Source organism: Mirounga leonina, unplaced genomic scaffold (assembly GCF_011800145.1).
Source record: "Mirounga leonina isolate KUSES-001 unplaced genomic scaffold, KU_Mleo_1.0 Mir_165, whole genome shotgun sequence".
NCBI lineage: Eukaryota > Metazoa > Chordata > Mammalia > Carnivora > Phocidae > Mirounga > Mirounga leonina.
In genome coordinates, this window is record NW_023270415.1 from 41,996,634 (window position 1) to 42,023,904 (window position 27,271).

The 27,271-nt window shown below is 37.8% G+C and overlaps 1 protein-coding gene across 2 annotated transcripts; it reads right to left on the reverse strand.

Moving 5' to 3' along the window:
- Window positions 1–410: 410 nt before the first annotated feature.
- PLEKHF2 (pleckstrin homology and FYVE domain containing 2) lies at window positions 411–27,271 on the reverse strand. Of its 2 annotated transcripts, none has more exons than XM_035011558.1 (2): window positions 27,112–27,271; window positions 411–3,029 (listed from the first exon to the last, which is right to left on the reverse strand). In XM_035011558.1, exon 2 carries the CDS (start codon window positions 3,013–3,015, stop codon window positions 2,266–2,268), a length of 750 nt encoding a protein of 249 aa, XP_034867449.1. In that variant the 5' UTR covers window positions 3,016–3,029; window positions 27,112–27,271; the 3' UTR covers window positions 411–2,265. The 2 variants fall into 2 exon arrangements, with proteins under 2 accessions (XP_034867449.1, XP_034867450.1); XM_035011559.1 differs by lacking the exon at window positions 27,112–27,271 and adding an exon at window positions 8,642–8,808.

Consider the following 27,271-nt stretch of genomic DNA (forward strand, 5'->3'; position numbering starts at 1 on the left):
TCAATTTAATATTTTCTCTTGGTATCTATAGAATCTTGCTTCCTTTACATCAATAGTTACCAATTTGGTTAATGTACCGCAGGTCCAGTATAGTCCAAGTACATTTCACTCAAGAGGAATGGCATGAAAAATAGGCACCAAAATCATTTCAGGTTTACATATAACTAAGATTTAGAAAAGCTTTTAAAATTACAGAACACATTCTGGAAGAAAACACATCTTGGAATCTATCTGCATATAAATTCCATGAAGAGGAAGGGAATTTTGTTTACTGCCTGCCCCTTAGTGCTTAGAACAATGCCTGGCACATAAAAGGCACCTCACAGCTACTGAAAGAAGCAAACTATGCATAATACCTCCATTACCTTAAAAAGGGGGAAAAAAATCTTCAAGTCACAATATGCACAGAGTTAAGTTGTAAAATACTTTTTATTGTAAAAACAAAGTCAACAGACGTTGACAATGCAAATGTCATCCCAGAACATTTCCCCTTGGTTCTTGAATTTGCTAGGTTCCTATGTACCAGCAAGTCTCCATTAGCACTTCTCAGGTTTCATGGTCATTTTGAGATATGTTGATTAATTATATGTATATATTGCTTGGAAACAAATGTCCATCTGATATTAAAACAAACAAAAAAACTGTTGTGTCTTTGCTTCACATTTCCTACAGGGAAATCTATATATCTCAGATACCTTCACAATTTAACAGTAAAATTAGTGCCTTAACCAAACCCCAAAATTCTCCATCACATTATTGAATCAAACTCATGACATTCGCAATACATCCAGATTTAAATGTTTAAAAACAAAGTTTGGAATTTAAAACAAACTTTAGGCTGATTTTTTCATATTTGAAAGACTGTAGTTATTTGCAGCATACAAATGGAGAGAATAGTGCAAAATGCATTAAGTTTTATATGATAAATACACTTTCACCCTAAATGGCTGCCTCAAAAGCAAAGAGTGAAAAATTACCAATTCTCAAAAGCAATCTAGACTGACTCAGTAAAGTTCACAATTTAGAAAGATCAATTGCTACTCTATTTCTATAGATTGCAAAAGGATTTCAGAAACAGATTAAACATACAATTGTTTTACAAAAATAGAAATATTGTTTGGGACTTTACAAAACTTTATAAAATATAACACTGTATTTGCAAATTCAAGATAGTTTCACACGGAAATAGACAATACTTCCACCGATATAAAGTCTAGTCAAACTTAACTGGTCTTGACCATTCTTACACATTATTTCTTCCAAGTCTTCAGTCTAAGTAGATCTGTGCTCTATCATGGGATTTTTTTAAAGAGATTGTTTAATTTAAAAGGTTTTATAAGATTTTTCATTCTAGAAGTAATGTTAAAGCAGATGAATTTATACCTACAAATACGTTTTACTATAAGTAGAAACTAATGCAATGTGACAATTCTGTATTTGATAAATTTCAAACCAAATTCTTAAGAATGAAAACCTACCTACAGATTTAAAATATATATTTGACAATTATAATTTGGTACCTATAAAACATAAAAATATAATCACAACTATTTTATGGAAAAATATTTATTCCTATAGAATGAAGCAGCTCTAAATTTAGTTATTTGTAGCTGGCAGATGAGAAATATTTTTAAATTACACCCATTCATAAATGCTCATTTTATCACCTCATAGAGCACCAGTGTATTTTCAAAATAAACTAAAAGTGAGAAGGTAGGGGCTAATTTCACCTAACAGTGCTACTACGATAAGGCACCACTTGGTATATGAAACAGCCGAACAAAGTATTTTCAAATCATGTTTTGTTACTGGTGTCTTAACTATTAGATAGGATGGTTAGGAACAAGCTAATAATATTAGCTAACCGCATTATACTCCTTTTCCCATCATTTTTTGCTTTTAGTTTTTCCATTTAACAGAACATATAGTAAACAACAATGTAGTACATGATCTGTTAAATAAACATCTTTTCCCAACCTTCCAACAAAATAATCTAAAATTAAACAAGAATAAGAAACCAACATTTATCTGATATACTTGCCAATAATCTATCCCTGTAGAAGAGTGGGGAGTTGGGTGGGGATGGGGGTGAGGACACAATGACAGGACCTATTTTCTATAGGATATATTGAGGCACATAGGTTAAAAGTTTCTCAGGCAAATTCACGGCTAGAGCAAAACTGAGAGAAAGTTCAGAATTTTACATTCCCCCCAGGGTTGATTTCTCAGGTAGTCACACCCAATTAAATATTTCAAAATATGTCCTTAGTCACTGCTATCATCATCATCATCATCATCAGATACATCATTTAAAGGAGACTTCAATGACTGACTGTAGGAGTCCGATCTAGTAGGCTGGCACGTGGCCAGGTCCCCCGTAGAAAGCAGGTCATAGCAGAAGTCACAAATCCGCACAGGCTTAGAGGACTGGCTTGGAAGAAGAAATCTCTTTTCAGAGCAGGGCCCACAGACAACAAAACCACATTTGCGGCAATGGTGACGACGATTAACAGGTGTGAATTTTGCTTTCTGGCAACGCATACATATAGTTGCCTCAGAGTCAGGAACCCAGACAGCAGCATGTTCATTACTGGGTGTCTTCCCACTTTTGGAGAGTAAATCAGTAACACATTTATTTATGTGATTCATCCATTCAGATTTCTCAGTGGCAGTGGCAGCATAAACTGCAAATGATTTAGTTGGTGTCTTAATAAGCCATCCATTTCTCAAGTCTCCCTCATCTTTGATGGAATCAATAGTCACATTTTCCAGGGGAATGATATGCTGTTTGTTATATTTTTTCTTCTGGATGACAATATTGCCATATACAAGAATATCATTAAATAAGAAAAACTGCCTTGCTTTGGGCTTCTTTCTGCACAACTTAGTCAATACTCCTTCTCCAATAAGAACCCTTCCAGGTATAGTTAAGGGTTGACCAGCTGCTCCAAAACAATTTTCTACTATATTTATACGTCTAGTATTTGCTTCACTGTTTGCCAAGCGATCCACCATCTTTTGCTAGTAGCCTTAAAAAAAAAAAAGAAAGAAATTAGCACACAGAAATTATAAATTCATAAATTAAAAATTATATAACCTAAATTTAATCTAATAAATCCTTACTTTTACTCAAAAGCAAAATGCTCCAAAATTGTTTCCCTCCAAGATAATCACCAAGCATACCAAAAGGGTTAACATCTCCTACTTTTTGTAATCATCAAAAACACTTATTAACCATCTCCATACAGAACTATACTCGTTAAGTAGGTATCTATGAAAGTATAAACTTCTTACAGACATAAAGGAATAAACAACTGGACACTGAATATAAGTCCCCTCTGCAAAATAATAATCTCAGTTCCAGGAAATTTAACCTCAGAGGGATTCTAAAGAAGAGGGTGAAATTCCGTAAAGACCAAGAGAAGTTAATGATTTTTCTGGTAAGCTATTCCCATTGAGCTAAAGCCTTAATCCTCTCACCTGGATTACCAGAACTGTCTCCTTGCCTTTGGTCTTACCCCCTAAATCAATCTTCAGGCAGTGATTTTTCAAATGCAAATCTCACCGTGTCATTATTCAAAAGAACTCCCCCTGATCTACAAAATGCAGAATTTTTAGCATAGCATACAAGGCTGTTTATTATCTGGTTCTTTGTTGTTGTTGTTTTTTTTTTTAAAGATTTAATTTATTTACTTAACACAGAATTAGAGAGGGAGATAGAGTGAGGGGGAGCTGCGCGCACAAGCAGAGGGAGAAACAGGCTCCCTGCTGAACAGAGAGCCAGATGCGGAACTAGATCCCAGGACACTTGGATCATGACCTGAGCTGAAGGGGAGTGAACCACCCAGGCGCCCCCATGATCTGGTTCTTGCTTACCTTCCCAGACTCATTAGTCACTCTTTACCTCAAACTTTATGTTCTAAGAAAACTCTACTACTTATAGTCCATTTCATCCATGCATGCCTTCTCTCATGCTGTTGTATCCTTTACTACTTACTACTCAGAGCTAACTCTTTCTGATCCTTCAGGACTCAGTTTAGGTTATCATATTGAAGCCAGAAGTCTCCCTCAAACTCTTTTAGACTAAACACCTCTCTCTGTGCTCTTTACATTCCACGTACCTTCTGGCTTCATTCTTACCAAAGGATTGAAATCTGTGTTCTTTAAAGGCTGCAATGGAACCTAAAAGACAGAGACCATCTGATACCTATCTTTGAAACTGACACCCTCCGGCACAGCAAAGGTGATCAAAAATGTTGACAAGAACATTTTGGTATTGTGCAAACAACTCGATTAATCTACTCTTAAATGATCATAGATTTAATCTCTAGATCCAATAGTGACTTCACTCAAGTCCTTGAGTTGTGCCCTATTTCAGATCTACTAACCTAATACTACCACAACCAAGTCATAGTAAAGAGAAGAGGAACATTTAAAGTCTAACAGCATAGTCTAAATTCCAGTATTCGGCTCATAAACTGATGATACTGTACCCCTTCTTGGCCTCCACTGTAAAGGTTCTGATTATTCCTGAATTTGTCTCCCCTAGTCCTGGGTCCTTATAAAAGCCCTCTTGCTCTCCACAAGGGTAGGCTCTGCCCTGAAAGTTGTTCCCAAGAAATTATATAATGCATGGTTCCAAACTGTGATGACTTCTTTTCTAATTACAGCAAATGTGCCAGCCAATTAAAGGTTTATTGTCCCATTCACAGCACATCACAGAAGAGGAAATAAAAACAGCTCATAAACATGAAAAGAGGCTCAATCTCATGCATAATTAAAGAAATGATGATACAACATTAGGGTATTTTTTCACTTATCAGATTAATAAAAATTGTAAAAATTTCCTAAGATGCAGTACTACTGAGGATATAGGGAAACAGGCACCCTCATACACTATAGAAAATGTGTATTCACTGATCTAGGGATTTTATCAAAAGAAATTCCAGAGTGCATCAAGATATGTGCAAGGATATCCAACACAGCACTGTTCGTAACATACACACAAAACTGGAAAAGCTCCAAATGTCCACCAAGAGGAACTGGTCGAACAATTTATGATACACCCATAATAATATGCTAGATATCTGTTAATAATGTGATAGATCTAAACAGTGATACTGGAAAATGTTCAAGATATTTAGGTGGGGAAAGAGCTGAACACGATCTCATTTGTTTCAAATATATACTGCGTTTCATCAAATTTAAGATGCTACAGATTTTAAGACACATCTTCATTTTATGTGCCACTGAAAATGAAAAATGCTGCCAAATACATCATGGCAGCACCCCTAATTATATGACATCCCAATTTCAGAGATACAAAATATAGTAAAACATGTTCATCTGTAGACTCAATGAAAGGTATAAACGTATAATCATAGACACTTGTAAATATGTAAGCACACACACAGAAAATAAAATTAGAAAACTATATACCATAATTATCAATAATTGTTATTTATCTCTAAGAAGTACAATTATGGATAATTTTTCATACTTTACACTATCTTTAAACATTCAACAAATATTTATTTTGTTAGGCACTGATCTAAGTGCAGGAGAAAAAAAAAAATATACAACACAAAGTCCCTGCTCCTTAAGGCTTACATCCTAGTTGGGTGAGGAGTGAAACAGAAAACAAAATTGAGAACCAGCTTGTAAATCAATGTTATGATTAAAGTGATTTTTAAAAAACCAACCAGGAAGCTATTCAGACTGGATGGTCAAGGAAGGCCTTTCTAAAGTGGTATGATTTCAGCTGATAAGGAGGAACCAGACAGACAGACATGAGGTGTGGAGATAGAGAGGTATATTTCAAGCAAAAGGAGTTAAGTGCAAAGGTCCTAAGGCAGAAAGTTGGCACTTTTAGAGAACTGAAAGTACCTATTTATTCCCATCTAAATTAACTGCAGATTCTACTGCTTTGGACATACAGTTATATACAATGCAAACAGTTTCCTATGACTGCTACTACTGGAATTAATACCATCTAAATTTGTGCATACTTTTCACAGTATCTTCTGATTTTAACAGTCTCAAATTCCTGTGCAGTAATTAGTTTTTACATATTCCAAAGCAGCATCTAATAATATTAGCTGAAACATGAGCTGAAGGAGAAACTAAGGCACAAAGAAAGAGATTCAATAATGTTCAAGGCAAAACAGCCTGGAAGTAATTCTACTCATTGGGAGTCCAGCAACCAGCTGAGCACTCTGAATGCAATACTGTATATTCTATTCACAGCAACCTTAAATAGATATGCACTATTAGCTCCATTTTATAGATGAGTAAACAGATAAAAAGAAGTTAAGTACTCTGCCCAAGGCTGTCACAGAACTGAGGCTCCAATCTGATTTCTCGGTGCTGTTCCCGGTATATTATGGCACATTCCTTATCTTACGGCTCCACTGACTCTACAAGAACTGAGAAAGCTATTGCTAACCTTTGGACCTTCACTGCAAAACCTACAAAGAAGAAAAAAGAAAGAGAATACTAACTTGAGCAACTAACCTGAAATGACAGGTCATCATGATTTATTTAGCCAGTCTCTTGAATGTTTCATTCTTCAAATTTTGCAATATACTAAGCCTGAATCTCTTTTCATAAATCTTGCCCCACTTAAGAATGATGCAACAAAAGAGAAGCTTAGGCATCATTAATTGGTACTTGGATAGAACAAAACAGCTTTCAAAGTTTGACAGTGACCCACATAAAAAGTACTGCAAGGTTATAAATACATACTCATATAATTCTTTCAACTATAAATAATGTATTCTATTATCTTCATTTATTTTAATGATAGTCGCAGCCCACTTGATTGATTTCACTAATGGATTATGACCTATACTGGAAAAACAATGAGCATGAAGAACTTAAAACCTTTCCATTATCCCTGTTGGTCCTAAAATATTTTCTGTATGTGTCTGACATGAAGAAGGAAAGCACTGAGCTAAAAAAAACCCCAGGAATACACAAACGCCTTATACACACACGCACGCGTGTGCGCCCGATATAGTTGGGTGTCCAGCAGGAACAGCACAGAGAATGGGAGAATGGGGGGAAATTACCAAAAGGGAAATCAAAGTACCACTTTTAGCTGGATTACTGCTAGATACCCCAAAGCCAGGTTTCTTTGGTAAACTGGATTAGGGTACTACACTTTGGCTCAGGACTTCAACAGGGCCTCTGCCTTCCCCCAAAGCCCAAATCCAAATTTACCACCAGCACACTGAGGTGCCCCAAGCAGTAAGAACTCTTAAAGACTTTTGTGAGAATATTAAAGATTACTCAGCCTAGCCAAGGAGTCCTTTGCATAATTACTCATTAAAGGGCACAGAAAAAGGAAGCAGAAGACAACTGTAAGACAAGGCCCAATTAAATTTGTCTACTTTTCTTAGGAAGGAATACCAGTGACTATAAGAAGAGCTAGAAAGAAAGCTTCTGCATCTCCTGGCAGAGATGACTTTTTTTATTTTTTTTAAGGTTTTATTTATTTATTTGACAGAGACACAGCGAGGGAGGGAACACAAGCAGAGGGAGTGGGAGAGGGAGAAGCAGGCTTCCCGACAAGCAGGAGCCCGATGCCGGGCTCGATCCCAGGACCCTGGGATCATGACCTGAGCTGAAGGCAGACGCCTAAAGACTGAGCCACCCAGGTGCCCCGAGATGACTTCTTTAGAACAGTTTCCAAGAAGTAAAATTACTGGGTCAAAAGACATGAATTAGTTTAAGACTCCTGCTAAGAGAGTCAAAATTTCCATTCTGAAAGGTAACACCAATTTACCAAGCAGCACAATGACTGTCCCATTTTGTCTCACATATTTTTCTTTAAAAATGTCAGTAACAAGGTAAGATTTCAAAAATGGTATCTCATTTTATTCATTTACTTTATTTATCCAACATTTATTGAATGCTTTTTAGATGGCATTCACATTCTTTTCCTCTTAGAGCATAGAGTCTACTGAAAGAGAAAGACAGAAGATAAGTAAACAGGTGATTCTGAAAGGTGAAGTGCAATGAAGGAAATCCACAGGGTGTCAAGATACAGGGAAAAACTCATTTACTGAGTAGTTCAAAAAGGCCTCACTGAGATGGTGCTATACACGGAGTCTTAAAGGATGGGGAGTCAGCCATACAAAAGAACTAATATTACAGACAAAGGCCTTAAGACAGCAAAGACAATACAGTACTTTTAGTTCAATTAAATTTTTTATTTCATAGCTACCTACTGAAGGCCACCACTTTCTTTTATTTATTTATTATTTATTTATTTGACAGAGAGACGCACAGCGAGAGCAGGAACACAAGCAGGGGGAGTGGGAGAGGGAGAAGCAGGCTTCCTGTCGAGCAGGGAGCTCGACGCGGGCCCGATCCCAGGACCCTGGGATCAAGACCTGAGCTGAAAGCAGACGCTTAACAACTGAGCCACCCAGGCGCCCCAAGGCCACCACTTTCTAATGTGCTTATTAACCACCTGTATTTCTAAGCTTGTATATTTAGGGGTTATTAATTTGTATGACAGTGTTTTACACATAAAGGCTAAAAACTGTTTATTTCTTTGCTTTTCCTAGTATATTAAGCAGTAATTTTATGGAGTTTGACATAGGGGCAGTTTTATCTCTTAAGCAGTTAAACTTACCGATACATTCCTTTGTGATTTTTCTTCCATCACTCCTAAGCTCTCCTTATCCAGGTATCAGATACACCTACAGGCTTCCTCAGCTATCTCAAAGTAGAGCATTCCTAGGAAACCTTTTGTAAGCCGAAAAGGCTTAAAGCAAAAAAGCAATTCCCATTAATTTACATGGAAAAATTTTTGAGTGTTCCCATATCGAAAAACCCCCCACTTTAGGCTTTTCTGATTCCTTAGGACACATCCTGTTAACAGATATACAAAAATAAATCAAGATAAAACACAGATGATTTATCAAAGACACAGTTCAAAACTATGGCGGCTTGATGTGGAGATGCTGAGTTCCAGGAAAGGAGCTCGGTGGTGCCACTCTTGCTGCCCAGGTTATGTACTGCCTCTATAATGGCTCGCTGCAAAACAAACACTGTTTTCTTTTTTTTATATATATTTTTAAGTAATCTCTACACCCAAGGTGGGGCTCGAACTCACAACCCCAAGATCAAGAGTCGCATGCTCTACTGACTGAGCCACCCAGGCGCCCCCAAACAGCCAACTATCTTCACTTATTTCACCTTTTTCCATAAAAGTAAAAAATGTTCTTTGGGTTTCTTTCAGCTAGCGAAAACAGGTACTAATGTAGGTCTTTCATAAAAGTGAGTTGTGTAATGCAAAGTTCAAAAAGTGGGGTAGGGTATACCTGTATTTATTGTCTATATTTAGGATATGAACTTTTTTACATTTAATTCTTTTATCCACCTGAAATTTATTGACATAGGTAAAAATTCTTTTTTTTTTCTTTTTAAATATCTGCATTCTAAAAGAGCTAACCAACTGCTTCAGAATCACCAAATACTGTGTGACCTCAGTTTTCCTGGTAAATGTGAATAATAATAGCAACAGTGATGTCAGGAAGACGATTAAATGATAATGCATATAAAAATGTTCAGCAAGTAGTAAATAAGTGATAGCACTTATTAATGGTATTAATCTAATCTACAGATTTACAACACTCTCTTTATATTAAACTTTTATATATTCTGATACCTGCTTCTGGGCTGTTCGGTCAAATCTATTAACCTGTTTTCTAATTCTTATGTGAGTACCACTCGTAGGACTAGTCTAGGCTATCCCCATTACTTAACCTTTTAAAAAAGTCTTAATCTCTGTTTATTTGTCCAGATGAAGTCTACTTAGAACAGTGGTTCTCAACCTTAGCTGTACATTGGAACCACAGGAGAGCTTTAACTTTCAGTATACCAGAAAAAATAGCCATCCCAATTTACTGAGTCCAAAATACTATTTTTAATATTTTAAGCCATTTTATGACTAATTTATAGAAATAAAGTAGTTTTAAAATGATTTTAAGAATGATCTTTATAAAAAATTAAACATAGTAAATTTCTTATTCCACATTTCTCTATTATTGAAGGTATATATATCCAAAAAACCAGCATCCTTTGAATGCAACATTGCTTATAAGCTATCATGCATGAATCTGTAATATATTCATTTCCGTCTTTAGGAGTACTGTTTAATGATTCTGAGTTTGAGAAAACTCATCTAGAATATCATCTGAACACTCAGTCTGAGATTTCACTTATAATGACTCACCAAAATTATTGGTTTAAGTGTTGCTGTTTCTTTAAACTCATCTTCTGACTTGTCTGGTAGTTCTGAAATGTCTACCTTTTGGGACACCTGGGTGGCTTGGTCGGTTAAGCGTCTGCCTTCGGCTCGGGTCATGATCCTGGAGTCCCAGGATCGAGTCCCGCATCGGGCTCCCTGCTCAGCGAGGAGCCTGCTTCTCCCTCTGACCCTCCCCCCTCTCATGTACTCTCTCTCATTCTCGCTCTCTCAAATAAATAAATCTTTAAAAAAAAAAAAGTCTACCTTTTCTGATTTTTTTCTTTGCAGCTAAAGATGGAAAATGTAGAATAAAAAAAAATCTAAATTCTCAAATATGTTAAATGAAGGCTTAAAACAACAAACAAACAAACAAATAGTTTTTGTATCTTTTTGAAAGATGATGCAGTACTTTGGGCAATGCCATAATAAAACTGAAAGATGGTTCAATAGTGATGATTGATTTCATCCTTGTATCATCCTTCTAGGCAATTGCATTACTCTTCCATTTTTTTCTTTTTGGTTAAATAATTCTTAGGACATTGAAATAGTGAACTGCTTCAAAATATAGAAAAGCAAGGTCATTAAGATCCGGTATTGTAGATTTATATATATCCTATGAAGCCAGATGTAACTGCAAGCTAGAATGAATTTTATTCTATTTTTTAGTAATTTTCCTTTTTGTTTTACAGATCTCTAAGAAATAAGTTACAAAATATCAATTACTACAAATAATTTGAACTGCTTAAAATAGAAACTCAAAAACCAAAATGGAAGCCAATGGACTCTGATGATAAACATAAAGGGTTACAGAAATACTGATCCCTAGGTCCCTCCCCCAAAATAAAATACTCTGATTTTGTTAGTCTGGGGAATGGAAGGCATGGCTGGAAACTGGAATATTTAATTTTTAATTTTTAAAAGATATATTTATTTTAGAGAGAGAGAGAAAGGGAAAGAAAGAGAACATCAGTGGGGAGGAGGGGCAGAGGGAAGCAGGGAGCCCAACATGGGGTTTGATCTCAGGACTCTGAGATCAAGACCTGAGCCAAAACCAAGAGCTGGACGCTTAACCGACTGAGTTACCCAGGTGCCCCTGGACACTGGAATATTTTAAAGCTCCCCAAGTAATTCTAATATGCAGCTAATGTTTAGAACTATTTTTCAATTACAATAAATAAAGAACAAAATCCACTAAAATTTTTATGGAACTCATACTACACCCATACATTGAGAATAAATTAACATCTTCCTAAGTTTTTTTTTTTTTTAAAGATTTTATTTTTAAGCAATCTCTACACTCAATATGAGGCTCAAACTCAAAACCCCAAGATCAAGAGTTCCATGCTCCACTGACCGAGCCAGACAGGCGCCCCAACATCTTCTTAAGTTTTTATTGTTCTTAGGTTGATAGTATCTCTTTCCAGGTTTCAGATCTTGTGGCCCAATAATTTTGTAGGTTTCTTCTCACAAGATTAGTACACATTTTTTTTTTTAAGGGAGGAGTGGAGGAAAGGATGAGAAAGAGAATCTAATCTAGCCTGACATGGGGCTCGATCTCACAACCCTGAGGTTATGATGTGAGCTGAAATCAAGAGTCGGATGCTTAACCAACTGAGCCACCCAGGCACCCCTAAACATTTCTTTAGTAGCTTCCCAGGTATTTCATACTTTTTGTTGCTATTCTGAATCTAATCTTTCCCCATTATATTTTCTAATTAGTTACTAGTATTAATAAGAAAACTACTAATATTTCTGTCTTTTCTCCCCATGTCTGGCCGTTTCACAGAACTCTATAAATTCCCAATTTTCCAAATGACTTCTCCTTTGTCTTCTTTTCCAGCAAATAGTGTTTGGCAGTGCTATTTCATAGCTAAAAATGTAAGAATCCATGGCAAAAGAATTAAAAAAAAAAAAACTTAAACTTTTATAAAGCCAGATTTGTATACCAATTAAAAAAATTAAACAATCCAAAGTTTCAAGTTATCTCCTTCACAACTGTAGACAAGAACTGCATTTGAATTGTCTGAGCTCCACCCTAGTCTTTTGGTAACATCTTTTTTCTGAATATGTTCTTCAGTGGAGTGTCTACCACCTGTTAAAATTATAACACTAGAAGAGGCAAAAACTCTTCTAAAAAAGAGACAGAATACTATTTACAATGGAGAAGAGAGCTCAACTGTCACAGGATACTATGGCCCAGTTCTTACTGAAAATGAAAACTTATCTTTGCAGTTGAGTTTAAAATAAAAAAATCATCTAATGAATTTCTTACATGTACCCATGACATCTGGTATCAGTGAACATCAGTATTCAACTATGCATTATAGTTGGAAAAATCAATAAACTATGAACCAAAAGACCTGGATTCTAATCTCAGCTCAGGCACTGAAATAAGAGATTTCATACAAATTACCTAACTGCTGGGGGGGGGGGGGGGGCAGCAGCAGCCTCCCCCTTAAATAATCTCTAAAGCACCTTCTGTCTTTAAAATACTAAACTCTGACTGTAGTTGGGCCATGTTTCTGGTTTACTGCAAGGCTGACTTGCCTACAAATTAATTTTAAATCAAAATTTTGACTATGTCTTTAATATCAATCAAGATTTTAAAATCTGTTGTTACTGCTGAATTGAGACCACAGAAGACGTAAAAGGGAGAGACAAAAGTAAGAAGAGGAAAAAAAAAACAGCAACAAACTATCAGAGATACATCCTCCCTGGACAAATGTGAAAGTATTAAAGCAAACTTCTCCTCCCTAATACAGGTAAGTCAAATGAACAATTATTCTGTGTGCCTACCACATATGCAAAGGACAGGACCATTCTCATTTTCAAAAGTTCTATAGTTTAGTAAGCATAATAACAATAACATAATAATAATAATCAGGAAATTCTAGGTAAGACTTCCAATAAAATATTAGGATGATAAAGCAAAGAAATACTCTGAAATTTGTCAAATTAAATTTGTAATTTCAGTAAATTTTACTTATTCCATCAATAAGAAGAGACAAAGTTTTGTCCTCCCCTTTCCAATAGGATTTCTGCCACTAAAACAAACCAACTACACAACATGTATTCTTTTGTTAATTGAGGTATAATTGACATATAACATATTAGCTATATTATATATAGCTATAGCTATATATAATAACTAAGCTAACTTTGGCTTTGTTCTTTTTCTTTCTTTTAGGTGTAAAGTCAGATTATTTGAGATCTTTCTTGTTTCTTAAGGTAGGCCTACAATGCTATGAATTTCCCTCCTAGAACTGTTTTTGCTGCCTCCCATAGACTTTGGCAAATTGTATTTCCATTTTCATTTGTCCCAAAGTATTTTCAAAAAATTTTTAAAAAATTTATTTAAGTACGTTCCACACCCAGTGTGGAGCCCAGAGTCGGGCTTGAACTCACAACCCTGAGATCAAGACCTGAACTGAGATCAAGAGCTGGGTGCTTAACCAACTGAGCCACCCAGGTGCACCAAAAGTATTTTTTTTTTTTTTTAATTTCTCCATTGATTTCTTCATTGACGCACTATTGTTAAGTAGCATGTTGTTTAACCTCCAAATATTTGTGATTTTTCTAGTTTTCTTCTTGTAATTGATTTCTAGTTTCATACCACTATGGTCAAAAAAGATGCTTGGTATGATTTCAATTTCCTTTTTTTTTTTAAGATTTTATTTATTTATTTGACAGAGAGAGAGCACAAGTAGGCAGAGTGGCAGGCAGAGGGAGAAGGAGAAGCAAGCTCTCCGTTGAGCAGGGAGCCAGACGTGGGGCACGATGCCAGGACCCCAGAATCATGACCTGAGCCGAAGGCAGCCATTTAACCGACTGAGCCACCCAGGCGCCCCTGATCAGTACTTTACATTCTCCATCAGGCATATTACTTATCTCCATTTCAGTTAGGCCTCTTGCTGTGATTTTGTCCTATTCTTCCATTTGCGATGTGTTCCTCTGTCTCATTTATATCTTCCAATGTTATCTTGTTATTAATGCCCTTTATTTTCAGCTTAAAGAAGTCCCTTAAACATTTCTGTAAGACTGATTTACTGGTGACCAACTCCTTCAGCTTTTGTTTGTCTGGGGAAACACTTTATCTCTCCTTCAATTCTGAATGAGCCACCCAGGTGCCCCTGATTTCAATTTTCTTAAGTTTGTTGAGACTTGTTCTGTGGGGTAACATATGATCTATCTTGGAGAATGGATCCATGTGCATTTGAGAAGAATATGTATTCTGCTGCTTTTGGATGGAATGTTCTGTATGTATCTATTAAGTCCATCTAGTTTAATGTTTCCTTATTGATTTCCTATTTGGGTGATGTAAGTAAGTGGGGCATTAAAGTCCCTTACTATTACCATACTGCTGTCAATTTCTCCCTTTAGGTCTGTTATGTAAAGCAAACACTATTTAGGTGCTCCTATGTTGGGTGCATAAATACATGCAAATGTTATAATCCTCGTTGGATTGACCCCCTTATTATATAATGCCTATGCCTATCTTTGTCTTTTACTACAGTCTTTTTTAAAAGTCTAGTTTGTCTGATACAGGTAGAGCTACCCCAGCTTTCTTTGGGTTCTATTTGCATGAAACATCTTTTCACATCTCTTCACTTTCTGTCTGTGTGTGTCTTTACATCTGAGGTTGAGTCTCTTGTAGGTAACGTATAGATGGGTCTTTTTTGGTGGTTGTTTATTCAACCACTGTCTCTTGATTGGCGAATTTAGTCCTTTTACATTTAAAGTAATTATTGATTTCTGGCTGTTTGTTCTTCTTCTCGGTTCCTTTCTTCTCTTGCTTTCTTCCCTTGTGGTTAACACTTTCTTCAGAGTTACGCTTAGATTTCTTTCTTACTATGTTTTGCATATCTACAAGAGGTTTTTGCTTTGTCATTACCATGAGGCTTACATTTAACATCCTATATATAAAAAGTCTATTTTGACTTGATATCAACGTAAGTTTAAATGTATTCTTAAAACTCTATACTTTTACACCATGTTTTGTTTTTGATGTCACTTTTTATTTTGTGTATCCCTTAACTGATTATTGTAGTTACAGGTTTTCTTAAAATTACTTTTATCTTTTAACCTTCATATTAGCTTTATAAATAATTTATCCATTATCTTTACTATATATTTACCTTTACCAGTGAGATTTATATTTTCCAGTGTTATCTTGTTATTAATTAATGCCCTTTATTTTCAGCTTAAAGAAGTCCCTTAAACATTTCTGTAAGACTGGTTTACTGGTGACCAACTCCTTCAGCTTTTGTCTGGGAAAACTCTTTACCTCTTCTTCAATTCTGAATGATAACCTTGCCACGTAAAATATTCTTAGTTGGAAGTTACTACCTTTCGGCACTTGGAATACATTGTGCCACATTTCCTTCTGGCCTGCAAAGTTATTTTTTTTTAAGATTTTATTTATCTGACAGAGAGCACACAAGTAGGGGGAGCGGCAGGCAAAGGGAGAAGCAGACTCCCCACTGAGGAGGGAGCCCGATGTGGGGCTTGATCCCAGGACCCTGGGATCATGACCTGAGCCAAAGGCAGACGCTTAACTGACTGAGTTACCCAGGCACCGCAAGGCCTGCAAAGTTTCTGCTGAAAAATATGCCATATCTTGTTACCATTGGTTTTTTCTCTTGCTGCTTTTAAGATGCTCTCTTTAATTTTTGACATTTTAATTATAATGTCTTGGTGTGGATCTTTGGGGGTTCATCTTATTTGTCTTGGTGTGGATCTTTGGGGTTCATCTTATTTAGAACTCTATGGGCTTCCTGGATCTGGATGTCTGTTTCCTTTCCAAGTTAGGAAAGTTTTCAGCCATTTTGTCTTCAGATAAGTTTTCTGCCCCTTTCTTTCTCTCTTCTCCTTCTGGGACCCCTATAGTGCAAATGTTATTCTGCTTGATGTTGTCCCATAGGTCCCTTAAGCTGTCTTCATTTTTTAAAATTCTTTTTTGTTTTTGCTGCTATTTGGGTGAGTTACACTGCCCTGACTTCTAGATTACTGGTCCTTTCTTTTGCTTCATCTAGTCTGCTGTTGAATGCCTCTGGTGTATTACTCAGTTCAGTTACTTTATTCTTCAGCTCTGTGAGTTTGTTGGGTACTTTATTTTCCTATCTCTGTTGAAGTTCTCACTATGTTCATTCTTTTCCTAAGTTCAGTGAGCATCTTTATGACCACTACTTTATCAGGGCAGAGACCCCTAGCTCCTAAAGGAGTAGCTCCATTTGTGAGATCCATCCCAACTGTGCATTGCCACAATGGGTGGGGTTTTGGCAAGACTGCATCTCTGCCTCTCCTACCTGTCTCAGTGTGGCCCTTTCACTGTTTGTTGTGAAGGAGTTCAGCTAGTTTTCGGGTCTTCTTCAGAGGAAATTGTTCCATAGGTAGCTGTAGATTCAGTGTGTCCATGGGAGGAGGGGAGTTCCTATACCATCATCTTCAACACCCCTTCCACAACATATATTGTAGAAATTAGTAGTGATTTAAAAAAAAAAAGTTCCTGTTTTAGATAAGAAAAAAAGGGACAAGCATTTATATTTTAAATTTAAACTCATACAAAGCTGGATTGAGAGAACTGAGCAAAATTTTGAACATTTAGAGAGAAGCCCTAGTAATTTTTTAAAAAGTCTCTCCTAGACACCAAATCTGCCTATTACTGAAGAGTAAACTCAAATGCATTATTCTACAGGCTTAGCCAGAAAAGGAAAAAAGAAAAAAACTAACGTTTACTCAACACCTATACATATGCTAAGCACTTCCACATTTTACTATTTTAATGATCCAAATTTTGTTAAGTGGTAATTACATTTTACAAAAGAGTAAATTAAGTCATGTATAGTTAAACAATTATCCCATTGTCTCACAGCTAGTTTTTATAAAAACGCATGTTTTTCTATTATACTTTGCTACCTTCAGAAATATTACAGAAATATTTCACTTATGTGAACCATATTATGTAGAGAAAGCCACTGATAAGAGGAAAAAACTGAAATATGGTAATAAGTATAAAAATGCTGAAAGTGATCATTCAAATACTAAAAGGAAGTGGAAAGTAAAGCTATCACTGATATAGGGTGTCAGTAAAGGCAATTTCAAATAGGTTAGGCTTGCTGCAGAAATTTACCATGGTGTATAAAAACTAAGCCATAGTTAAGGATTTTAGAGAATTTGGAAAATCAGAATAGAGACATTGGGAGTTACAAAAAGTTTTTAGAGAGGTAGGAGATAGAGGAAGAATACAGACCTCAAGTTTTAAGCAGGACTTCCAGACTTAAACTAGCAGTTAAGGCATACAACACAAGGCAAGATTAATTTTTTTTTTTTTTTGAGAGAGAGAGAACATGCGCACACACCACACATGGGCTAGGGGAGGAAGTGGCAGAGGGAGAGAGAGAATCTCAAGCAGGCTCCATGCCCAGTGCGGAGCTCGATGTAAGGCTCAATCTCATGACCCAAATCAAAATCAAGAGGGGCACCTGGGTGGCTCAGTTGTTAATCGTCTGTCTTTGGCTCAGGTCATGATCCCAGGGTCCTGGGATCGAGCCTCACATCAGGCTCCCTGCTCTGCTCCCTCTCCCACTCCCCCTGCTTGTGTTCCCTCTCTTGCTGTCTCTGTCAAATAAATAAATCTTAAAAAAAAAAAAAAATTGAAATCAAGAGTTGGATGTCCAACCAACTGAGCCACCCGGATGCCCCAAGATTAATATTCTTTAACTACACTGTAATCAGGTAATCCCTATTCAAAAACCAAAGGTTCCCTGCTGACCAAATTAAATCTAAAATCCTTAATCTGGCATTCAAAGCCCTTCACAGTCAAACCCCAGCCTGTCCCAGTCTATCTTTCCAGTTTTACCTCTTTCTATATGTTCTCTTTGTTAACAGTCAAAGCAGATTACATGCTATTCCTGGAATATGCAGAGCTTCCTCACCTACCTCTGAGCCCAGTATATGGCCCCCTCCCCTGCTATTCTGAAATTTTACCAATTCCTCATGATGCAGTCAGTTCAGTAGCTTTACAGCCAGATAACTGTTTCATCTTTAAATCCACAAACCATTTTATCTGTACCACCTTATGGTACTTATGTTCTCTAGGTTTTATAAAGATGTGTATACCTGCTTTTCCCCCCCAAAAGACTGGAGGTTCCTAGAAACAAGAATATCTTTTCCTAAAACTGTATTCCTCAAAGCACCTACAATAACGCTTGTATATATGTGCCATCAATCTGTACTGAGCTTAGTATGACCAGCAGTTAAAAGTGGCAGCAGCTTTTCAACCTAGAGTTTGACAAAAATCAAAGACTTCATTTTGACATCTGTACTAGTGTTCACAGAAAACAGGAACCACACCCTACACATCAACTGCTTCACTAGACCTATAGATTTTAAATTTACAAGCAAATATCTGGGTCCATTTAACTCGTATCTAATTATGAATTCTAAGTATTGAGCATGGCAGATCCTGTTTAAAAAAAATCTCAATCTCATGATAATATACAAAAACGATTTCTTCTCTTGCCAAGAAGCACAGCTGTTTAGTTAGCAAATAAAAAATGATGATGTGTGCATGTTTTCACCACCAACAAAATTCAGATAAAAAAGTGCATCATTTCAAAAAGTTTTTATACAGAGGCAGCTGTATAGTGCTGACTGCTGTAAAGAAACCACTGTATAATATTGAAAAGCAAAGCTAGTAAAGCTCATAAATGCTACTCTGGAGCTGGTTATTCCATCACATCCCTAACAAATTTTCTTTAGTATTTTTCAAAGCAGTTGCAATCTGCTCACCACATTTCAAGGCTTTATGCGTTGTGTCAACGGGAAAAAAGAATGAACGAGACACTGGGATTTAAGACATGTACCACAAAGGTTTTTTTTTTGTTTTTTAATTTATTTGACAGAGACACAGCAAGAGAGGGAACACAAGCAGGGGGAGTGGGAGAGGGAGAAGCAGGCTTCCCGCTGAGCAGGGAGCCCAGTGCAGGGCTCGATCCCAGGATCCTGGGATCATGACCTGAGCCGAAAGCAGATGCTTAACGACTGAGCCACCCAGGCGTCCCTGTACCACAAAGTTTTAATAAAAAAGCACAATGAGTTAAGTACTGTGATAAAAATTGTAACAAAGCAGTAGTAAGCAAAAAGGGAAGAGCAAAGGTATGGCTTGAAGAATGTAGCATTTGAACACTTGAAACAGGTGTGAACAAAAAGTGGAACCTCAAAAGGCAAAACAATGGTAAAGGCACAAAGCTCTGCAAGAAAATAGGTGTAAAAAAAAAAAAAAAGTCACATGTACAGATGTAGCAGAGGCTAGAGGGAGTCATTTAGTAGAGAAACAGGGGAGAAAAAAAATATGACCAGATCTTGTTGGTTCCTAAGAGTTCATTCTGAAGCTTTTGGAAGGAGTGCTCTGATGAGTTGATAAGAGTGAAGTTTGCAATAGGAAAAGAAAGAATAGCGATCAAGTTCAGGATTGCTATGACTAACTAGAAGTGGAAGAATAAAGTTCAAATAAATCCACAGGTTTTTGGTCTAAGCAATAGGGAAGCTGGTAAAACCAGTATTAATTTTCCATAAATTTGAAGTAGTAGCAAACATTTATGGACCACTTACTCTGTACAAGTAGTAATAAAAGGCAGAAATACTCAAAACTAACAATCTTTGTGAAGGAGAAAGACAGCTATAAATCAAGTTTATATACTATAAAACTGTGTAAATCATGTGTTATACATTAGGGTGTGTGTCTACAGGAAAGAGAATGATGGGAATAAATGATAAAGAAGAAAACAAAAGACAGGCAAAGAGTTTGGTACCCATGTAGTACGCTATGAACTAAAGAATATGATTAATTTAAATCTGTGCACTCAGTTTAAGGAGCAGAGGAGAAACAAACCAAAAACATTAAAAAAAAAAAAAGAGTGAAGCCCAGGGCCAAAGTGTTTACTTGGCAGGTAATTGTGGCCAGGGGGAACATCTAGAAACAACTCTAAAACGACTAGAAATTCAAGCTGGAAATTAAAGCAAAAGTAGTAGGTCAAACTATTTGGGGGAGGGGGAGGCAACGAGGAGGGAGGGGGGGAGGCAAGGAGGGGTGATGGTGTACAAACACACTGCTCAGAGAATAGGTGAGGCTGGAGGAGGTAGGGCCAGGACAAAGTACAGTGGTAGAATAGAAATCTGGTTAAGATAGAGAAGAGCCAAATTGCAAAGGAAAGTAAGCATCAGACTGAAGAGTTTAGACTTTATTATTATATAGGCAACAGGAAGACTGAGGCTTTCAGATAGGAAAATATTAATCAGTACACAAAAACAGTACACAGGATGGACTGGAGAGACTACTGAAGTTAGATCGAAGGCAAACAAAACAAAACAAAAACCCAGAGGGTAACAAAAGCCTGAGTCACAATAACTGACAGCAGAAATAAAAAGGGGGAAGAGAGAGAGACTGAGGTACAGAGGACAGGATCTAGAAACCAACTGAATATATGGGTGAAAAGTGAGTGCAAGATGACTTCAAAGGTCTAAGCATAAGCCATTGGCAGATGCTAGGTTTGCTTCAGGAGGGAGAAGACATCAGTTTAGGACATACTCATCTTGAAGTACCTTCAGGGTGTCCACAAGACAAACATCTGTCAGACAAACACAAATGCTAGGATGAGCAGGGAGCTCCAGGACTGAAAAAGACTGAGTAGTCATTCACATGTAGAGGTGCTGGTTGATGCTGTTGAAGACAGAAGAGGTCAAAGGACTGAACTTTGGGGAACACCTCGTTTAGAAAGCAAGAGAAAAGCAAGAGAGGAGAGGGGGAGAATACAGAGCACAAAGCACCTTTTCAACATGCTTTCACATGTCTCACAAGTCTCAGAGACTAAAAAACCTTATTGTGCCAACAAGTCACAACACCAGTGAAACACGTGGAAAAACTGAGGACTAATGATAATAATGTATAATAATAAAATGCTTCAGAAAGCACTGCCCTTTGACCCTGGAATTTTTAACCACAGAAATTTATCCTGAGAAGGAAACTCTTGTGGGGGTCAGGGGGAGGGGGCACATATGCTGTGCATAAAGTTTTCCCTCTGGCATTAACTTTAATAGTGAAAAATAGAATCTAAATTTCTAGGCATAGAGAGGAATGATTATATATACCACGAAAAAGCCAAATGTCTTAAAAGATATTTTACCACATAAAATTTTAAAACTTCAACATTGAAGGGAAAAAGCATTAAAGAAAAATATTTGTAACATATGACAAAGGGTCAACATTTTTAATATATAAAAGGGCCCATGTAATTAAAAGAAAAAAGGAAAATATCCCCAAAGAAAAATGGGTAAGATACAAACAACAATTTCCAAAACAACAAATAAAAATGACCAGTAAATGAAATAATGTTGGTTCTCAGTGCCAATAAAAGAAATAAAAATGAAAATGATGTATTATTCACCTCGCTAAAATGTGGGAAAAATGGGCACTCATATTCTTGACAGAATACACTGGAACAACTTTTCTAAATGCCATTGTTGGCAACAGACGCACTTTAGAAAGTTTACACAAAAATTCTATTTCCAAGAACATATGCAAAAAAACTTAGACCATTGTACAAAATTATTCACATACAGAAGTTCACTGTAGCTCTGTCTTAATAATGTTGAAAAGCCAGAAATAACAATAGGAGACTAGTTAAGTAAATTATGGCATATCCATATAATGGATTTTTCAACAGAAAGAACAGAGATTAATATTTAATGTGGAAAACTGTTAAGGCAGTTTATTAAATAAAGATTTCTAAACAGCAAATATAAACCTTTTTTTTTTTTTTTTTTTAAAGTCTGGAAAGATACACACCAAAAATTTAGTACTGGTGTCTCTAAGTACTAGGGTAAAATATTTTTACATTGCCTAATGATTTTATAATGAATACATATTCTTTTTTAAGATTTTATTTATTTCAGAGAGAAGGAGAGTGAGAGAGAAAGAGAGCACGGAGGGGGGTGGGGGGGGGAGAGGATCAGAGGGAGAAGCAGACTCCCTGCTGAGCAGGGAGCCTGATGTGGACTCGATCCCAGGACTCTGGGATCATGACCTGAACCAAAGGCAAATGCTTAACCTTAATGGACTCAGCCACCCAGGCGCCAACACATATTCTCTCATAGACAAAGAACACTTACTGCTTAAGTAACAAGATGTAAAGAAGAACATGTAGAAAAATATAAGTGTAAAAAACAAATGCAAAATTACAATTGATAAAAATATGAAAAAACTAAGTTTTTAAAAAATTCCAACTATTGTTTAAATGAAACAAGCATAAAGAATTAAGTATAGTTCCACTTAAAAAATGGAAAGAAAAAAAGATGAAAAAGTTAATGTGAAGAAGAAAATAGAAAATTCACATCACAAAATCTTAATCATTTTAGAAGGAAGCAAGTTCATCTCTAAGAATCAAGCGTCTCAAAATTGGGGTTAACAATCTGAGACTGAAAACACAACAGAGAAAATGAGTCAACTTTGGGATGAGAAAAGGATTAGAAATCAACTAGTACACAGGCAGCTGGAAAACAAATATTCAATAGTCACCAAAGCTGTAACTTTCTTCAGAAGTGCTGGGCAGAAAAAGGAAACGGTGGTATTTACAAGTTGAGAATTGACCAGTTATATACAGCAAAGGTCAAGGAGAGGAATATGAGGTGCTAGTGAGTTCACAGAATATGAACTACAAGGTTCAGCACCCAAAAGAAGGTAGAAAATTAACAGCCTGGGAGGTGACAATGAGGACAAAAAGCTGGTTCATCAGGTATGATGGAAAACACACACGGGCTCTTGAATCACCACCTCTGGGGAGTTTAAGACTTGAGGTAGTTCAAAATGATGACAAGGTTAAATAACTCGGTCATCCGTGTAGGTTGCTGATGTAGAGTGGTAGTAAAGGTCACTAGAGTAAGTCAACTGTAGTTATTTACAAATGTAGCCCACCTTTCTGGTCTGAAATGAATGTAACTGTTACTTTAACCTGTACATACTTCACTTTTCTCTGACTCAGATACATCCTTTGTAGTCTGACAGGAATTTGGGGGGCACTTAACCTCTCTCTGTACTTTATTCAACCACAAAATTAAGAGTAAGGAGATGGGATATCAATGATTCTCAACCTTGACTACACATTAAAATCATAGGTGCTTAAAAAAAACCCACACACATACACAGACAAAACTACCTATGCCTTGACCCCACACCCAGTAATTCTGACTTGGTTCTAGGGTGGAATTCAGGCATCCGTATTTTTAAGAAGTTCCTCAGGGAATTCTAATGTGTGGCCAAGGTTAAGAACTAAACTACATATTTCTAACAGCTACTTCCTTTTTTTTTTTTTTAAGATTTATTTATTTGAAAGAGAGCACAAACGAGCAGGAGGAGCAGAGGGAGAGAGAATCTCAAGCTGACTCCATGCTGAGCTTGGAGCCCCACTTGGGCTCAATCCCACCACCTGGAGATCAGACCCAAGCCAAAACCAAAGTCAAATGCTCAACCAACTGTGCCACCCAGGTGCCTCTAAAAGTTGCTTTTTTTTTTTTAAAAAGATTTTTTTTTTTTTAATTTGAGAGAGAGAATGAGAGAGAGGGAGAGCACAAGGAGGGGGAGGGTCAGAGGGAGAAGCAGGCTCCCTGCTCGATGCGGGACTCCATCCTGGGATTCCAGGATCATGACTTGAGCCGAAGGCAGTCACTTAACCAACTGAGCCACCCAGACGCCCAAGTTGTCTCCTTCTAAATTCTATGATTCAATGTAAATGACAACCACTTTGTTCATTTGCTAATATAACTTACTGAGTATCAGGCACCAGGCAATTCCACAAACATTTTAGTAAATCCTCACAACACTTTGAGGCAAATATTTGTGTCCATTTCACAAATGAGTCCTGTGAAGCTTAGAGAAATGAAGCAACCTGTTCTAGAGTCACAATCCAGTAACGAGCAGAGCTATGGATACAGGTTTGTTTGTTCCAGTCCACCCTACTGCAACCTGCTTTCTCTAGCACAGCAGCTACTCGAATGCCTTCTCTTCCTTCCTAGGACCTCACAAATTGGGCACACCAGTTTGTGATTTATGGATTGGAGGGAAAGTTATTTGGGGGGGCAGGGAATTAACTCCAAATTCTATAATTTCATTACAGAATTAGTAAACACCTTTACCTAGAGAGGTTTGCAACCTGACACAGCAAAGTATACTTATATTCAGTTAATCCAACAAGAACACTGCTACTAAGCATGCACCTGGCACACAAAGCTGTTCTCAAAGATAAGCTTATCAACAGAAAAGCAATTTTTATATGCTTTCCATTAAGTAAGGCATTCTAAACCAAAGTCCTAAGATAATTCTGACAAAACAATAATTGACAGAGAAATGAGAGTTGCTCTATCAAAGAGCTTAAATGTGTAAACACGACCTTCAAATTTATCATAAGGAATTACCTCTATTTCCACCTAGTACAAATAAATTCAATGACACTTTAAAATTATGATTATTATTCTTTTGGTGACACACTGTTTCTTTGTTGATTATACCATTATCTACTTGGAAATTTCATAAAAATTCAAGTTCTGTATCCCCAGGTCAAAATTTGAGTTAACAAGACAAATTCTCAAAAAAAAAGAAAGAAAAAAGTATTAGAGAAGATTTAACTTCTATGCCCACGGAAAGGGCGATTTATTTTATTTTAAAGATTTGAGAGAGAGAGAGAGCATGTGCGAGAGCTCCTGAGCCAGCAGGGCAGGGAGGGGCAGAAGGGGAGGGAATCTCAAGCGCACTCTGCTCTGAGTGCCGAGCCCCACATGGGACTCCATCTCACAACCCTGAGATCACGACCTGAGCCAAAACCAAGAGTTGGATGCTTAACCAACTGTGCCACCCAGGCACCCCTGGAAAGGGCAATTTAATAAGAAATTCATGAAGTGTATTTACAAGGAACAGATGTGTCCTCGTCCATTCAAACCTTTCCTGAGCATCTGCTATGTACTCTGCACACTGGGGATGAAGCAGCAAATCAGACTCCATGCAATGCCTGTAGTTAAGGAGGTACCATGACAGATCAGTGTAGTATTTACTAGACTGCAATGAGATAAGTGAATTATTCTTGGGGAGAGAAAGAGGGTGGGGTAAGGAGAACAGCACAGAGAAGGTTTTAAAGTATAGGCTCACGTGAAAATTTCACTACAAAAACCCTTGTAAATCAGCTCTCTAGGAAAACAAGTACGCAGAGGAGCTAAAATCAGAAAGAGCAGCAAAGACAGAGGAAACAAGGTGGACAGAGTTTGCTCCACCACAGGTGTTACGTATGCTACAAAGTTAATGCTATAGGAAAAACAGGAAGGCTTCAGAGTCATAAAGACCTCAGTTAAATACCAGTTTGGCTGCAAGATTTATGAAGTTAGTTAAGTCACCTCATTCCTAGGTTAACTCTTCATCCAGAAAAACAATGTGTACAATGGTGTTTACTTGACAATGAAACAAAACAAAAAGGACTTAAGAACTAAGGAAATTAGCAGCCAAATCTGAGCAGACGCTCTATTATTACCTCTAGGATAAGAAGAGAAATTCTCCAAGACATGTTTTAGGGTTTATCCTATTTGTGGTTCAGAGCCCCTTCAGTTCATTTAACAGAATTTTAAAGCTAAGATGCCTTTATTAAAACACATCAATTTACATCCACTGACTGGGGTAATTGAGGCTGAATCCTTTTTGATGCCTTGGGTTAGTATACCAGTTTTATTTTTTGAGGCGATAGCATGTGCTTTCCAATTAAGTAGAGAAACTTAATACCATTCACCTCCAGTGCTGTCAGGACCCGAAGAGATTAAAAATAGAAGCCTTCGTTAATACTGAATTAACCCGAGGACCCCGTGAGCTACTACAGTACAGGAAAAAAGGTAAATGCTCCAAACATGGCAGGCTCGCACCAAAGGAAGGGAAAAAAAACTTCGTAATGTCCAGATTACTTCACCTTCAGACACATGCCTTTAAGTCTATCGAAGTTCCTAAGTCTGTCTTTATTAAGTCTCTTCTGTAACGTACTAAACCCAACAAAGAAGGTATTTATCAACTTACATACTTTGTGAGTCTGAATTACAAAAAGGCTTAGTTATCTGTAACCTTAATACTACCATTTCCACCGCACACTCACGAGTTACTGCGATAATGCAAGAACACACAAGGGAATTCAAGCAACATGAGCAGCAAGCTCTCGGCCCTCGGTAAAATTTTAAAAAAGCAAAAATAAACTCGGCCGAAGACCATACAACTTTAAAAGACTCTAAATAAACGTGTTAGAGCCAACGCTTCCATCAGAGCAAACTCTGCGGTGCCATTTTTTTTTTTGCCCCAAGTCACATAAAAATATGCTGTTCAACTTACAACGTCCCTAATGCCCAGACCCCGCAAACTTTTGGGAAAGACGTTGGGGCCCTGAGACTCCACTGGCCGCGAACGGGACCCCAATCCTCACGCCTCGCAACTTCTCGCCCGACCTCGGGACACCCCCGGCGCCGCCGCGCGTCCCCGGCCCCCGGTCCGCGGACCCTGGGGACAGCCCCCGAGCCCACGGGCGCAGGCGGCGGTGTCCTGCGGGCGGGCGCGACTCGCCCCCGGCGTCGGCGGGGCAGCCCCAGCGCGCGGGGAGCGGCCGGGAGCGCCCCGTTTCTCACAGACCCCAACATGGCGTCGGCCGCCGCCCGCGACGACAACACCTCCCCGCGCCGCAGACGGCCCGGGGACAGCGGAGGGAAGCGCCGGAAAGTTTCGCTTCTCCTCTCCCGGCCCGCCAGGGAACGGCGGACAGGCAACCTCGGGCTTCACCTACCCAGCCGGGCGCGGGCGGCGGCGACAGCGGCGAAGATCCGACTCCTCCTCGTCCCGGGCTCCGGGCGCGGACTCTACTCGCTCCACCGCCCCAGCCTCCCGGGGCGTGTGCAGCCAGCGGCCCCGCGCAGCCGGCGCGATCCGGACGCGGCGGGCTGGCG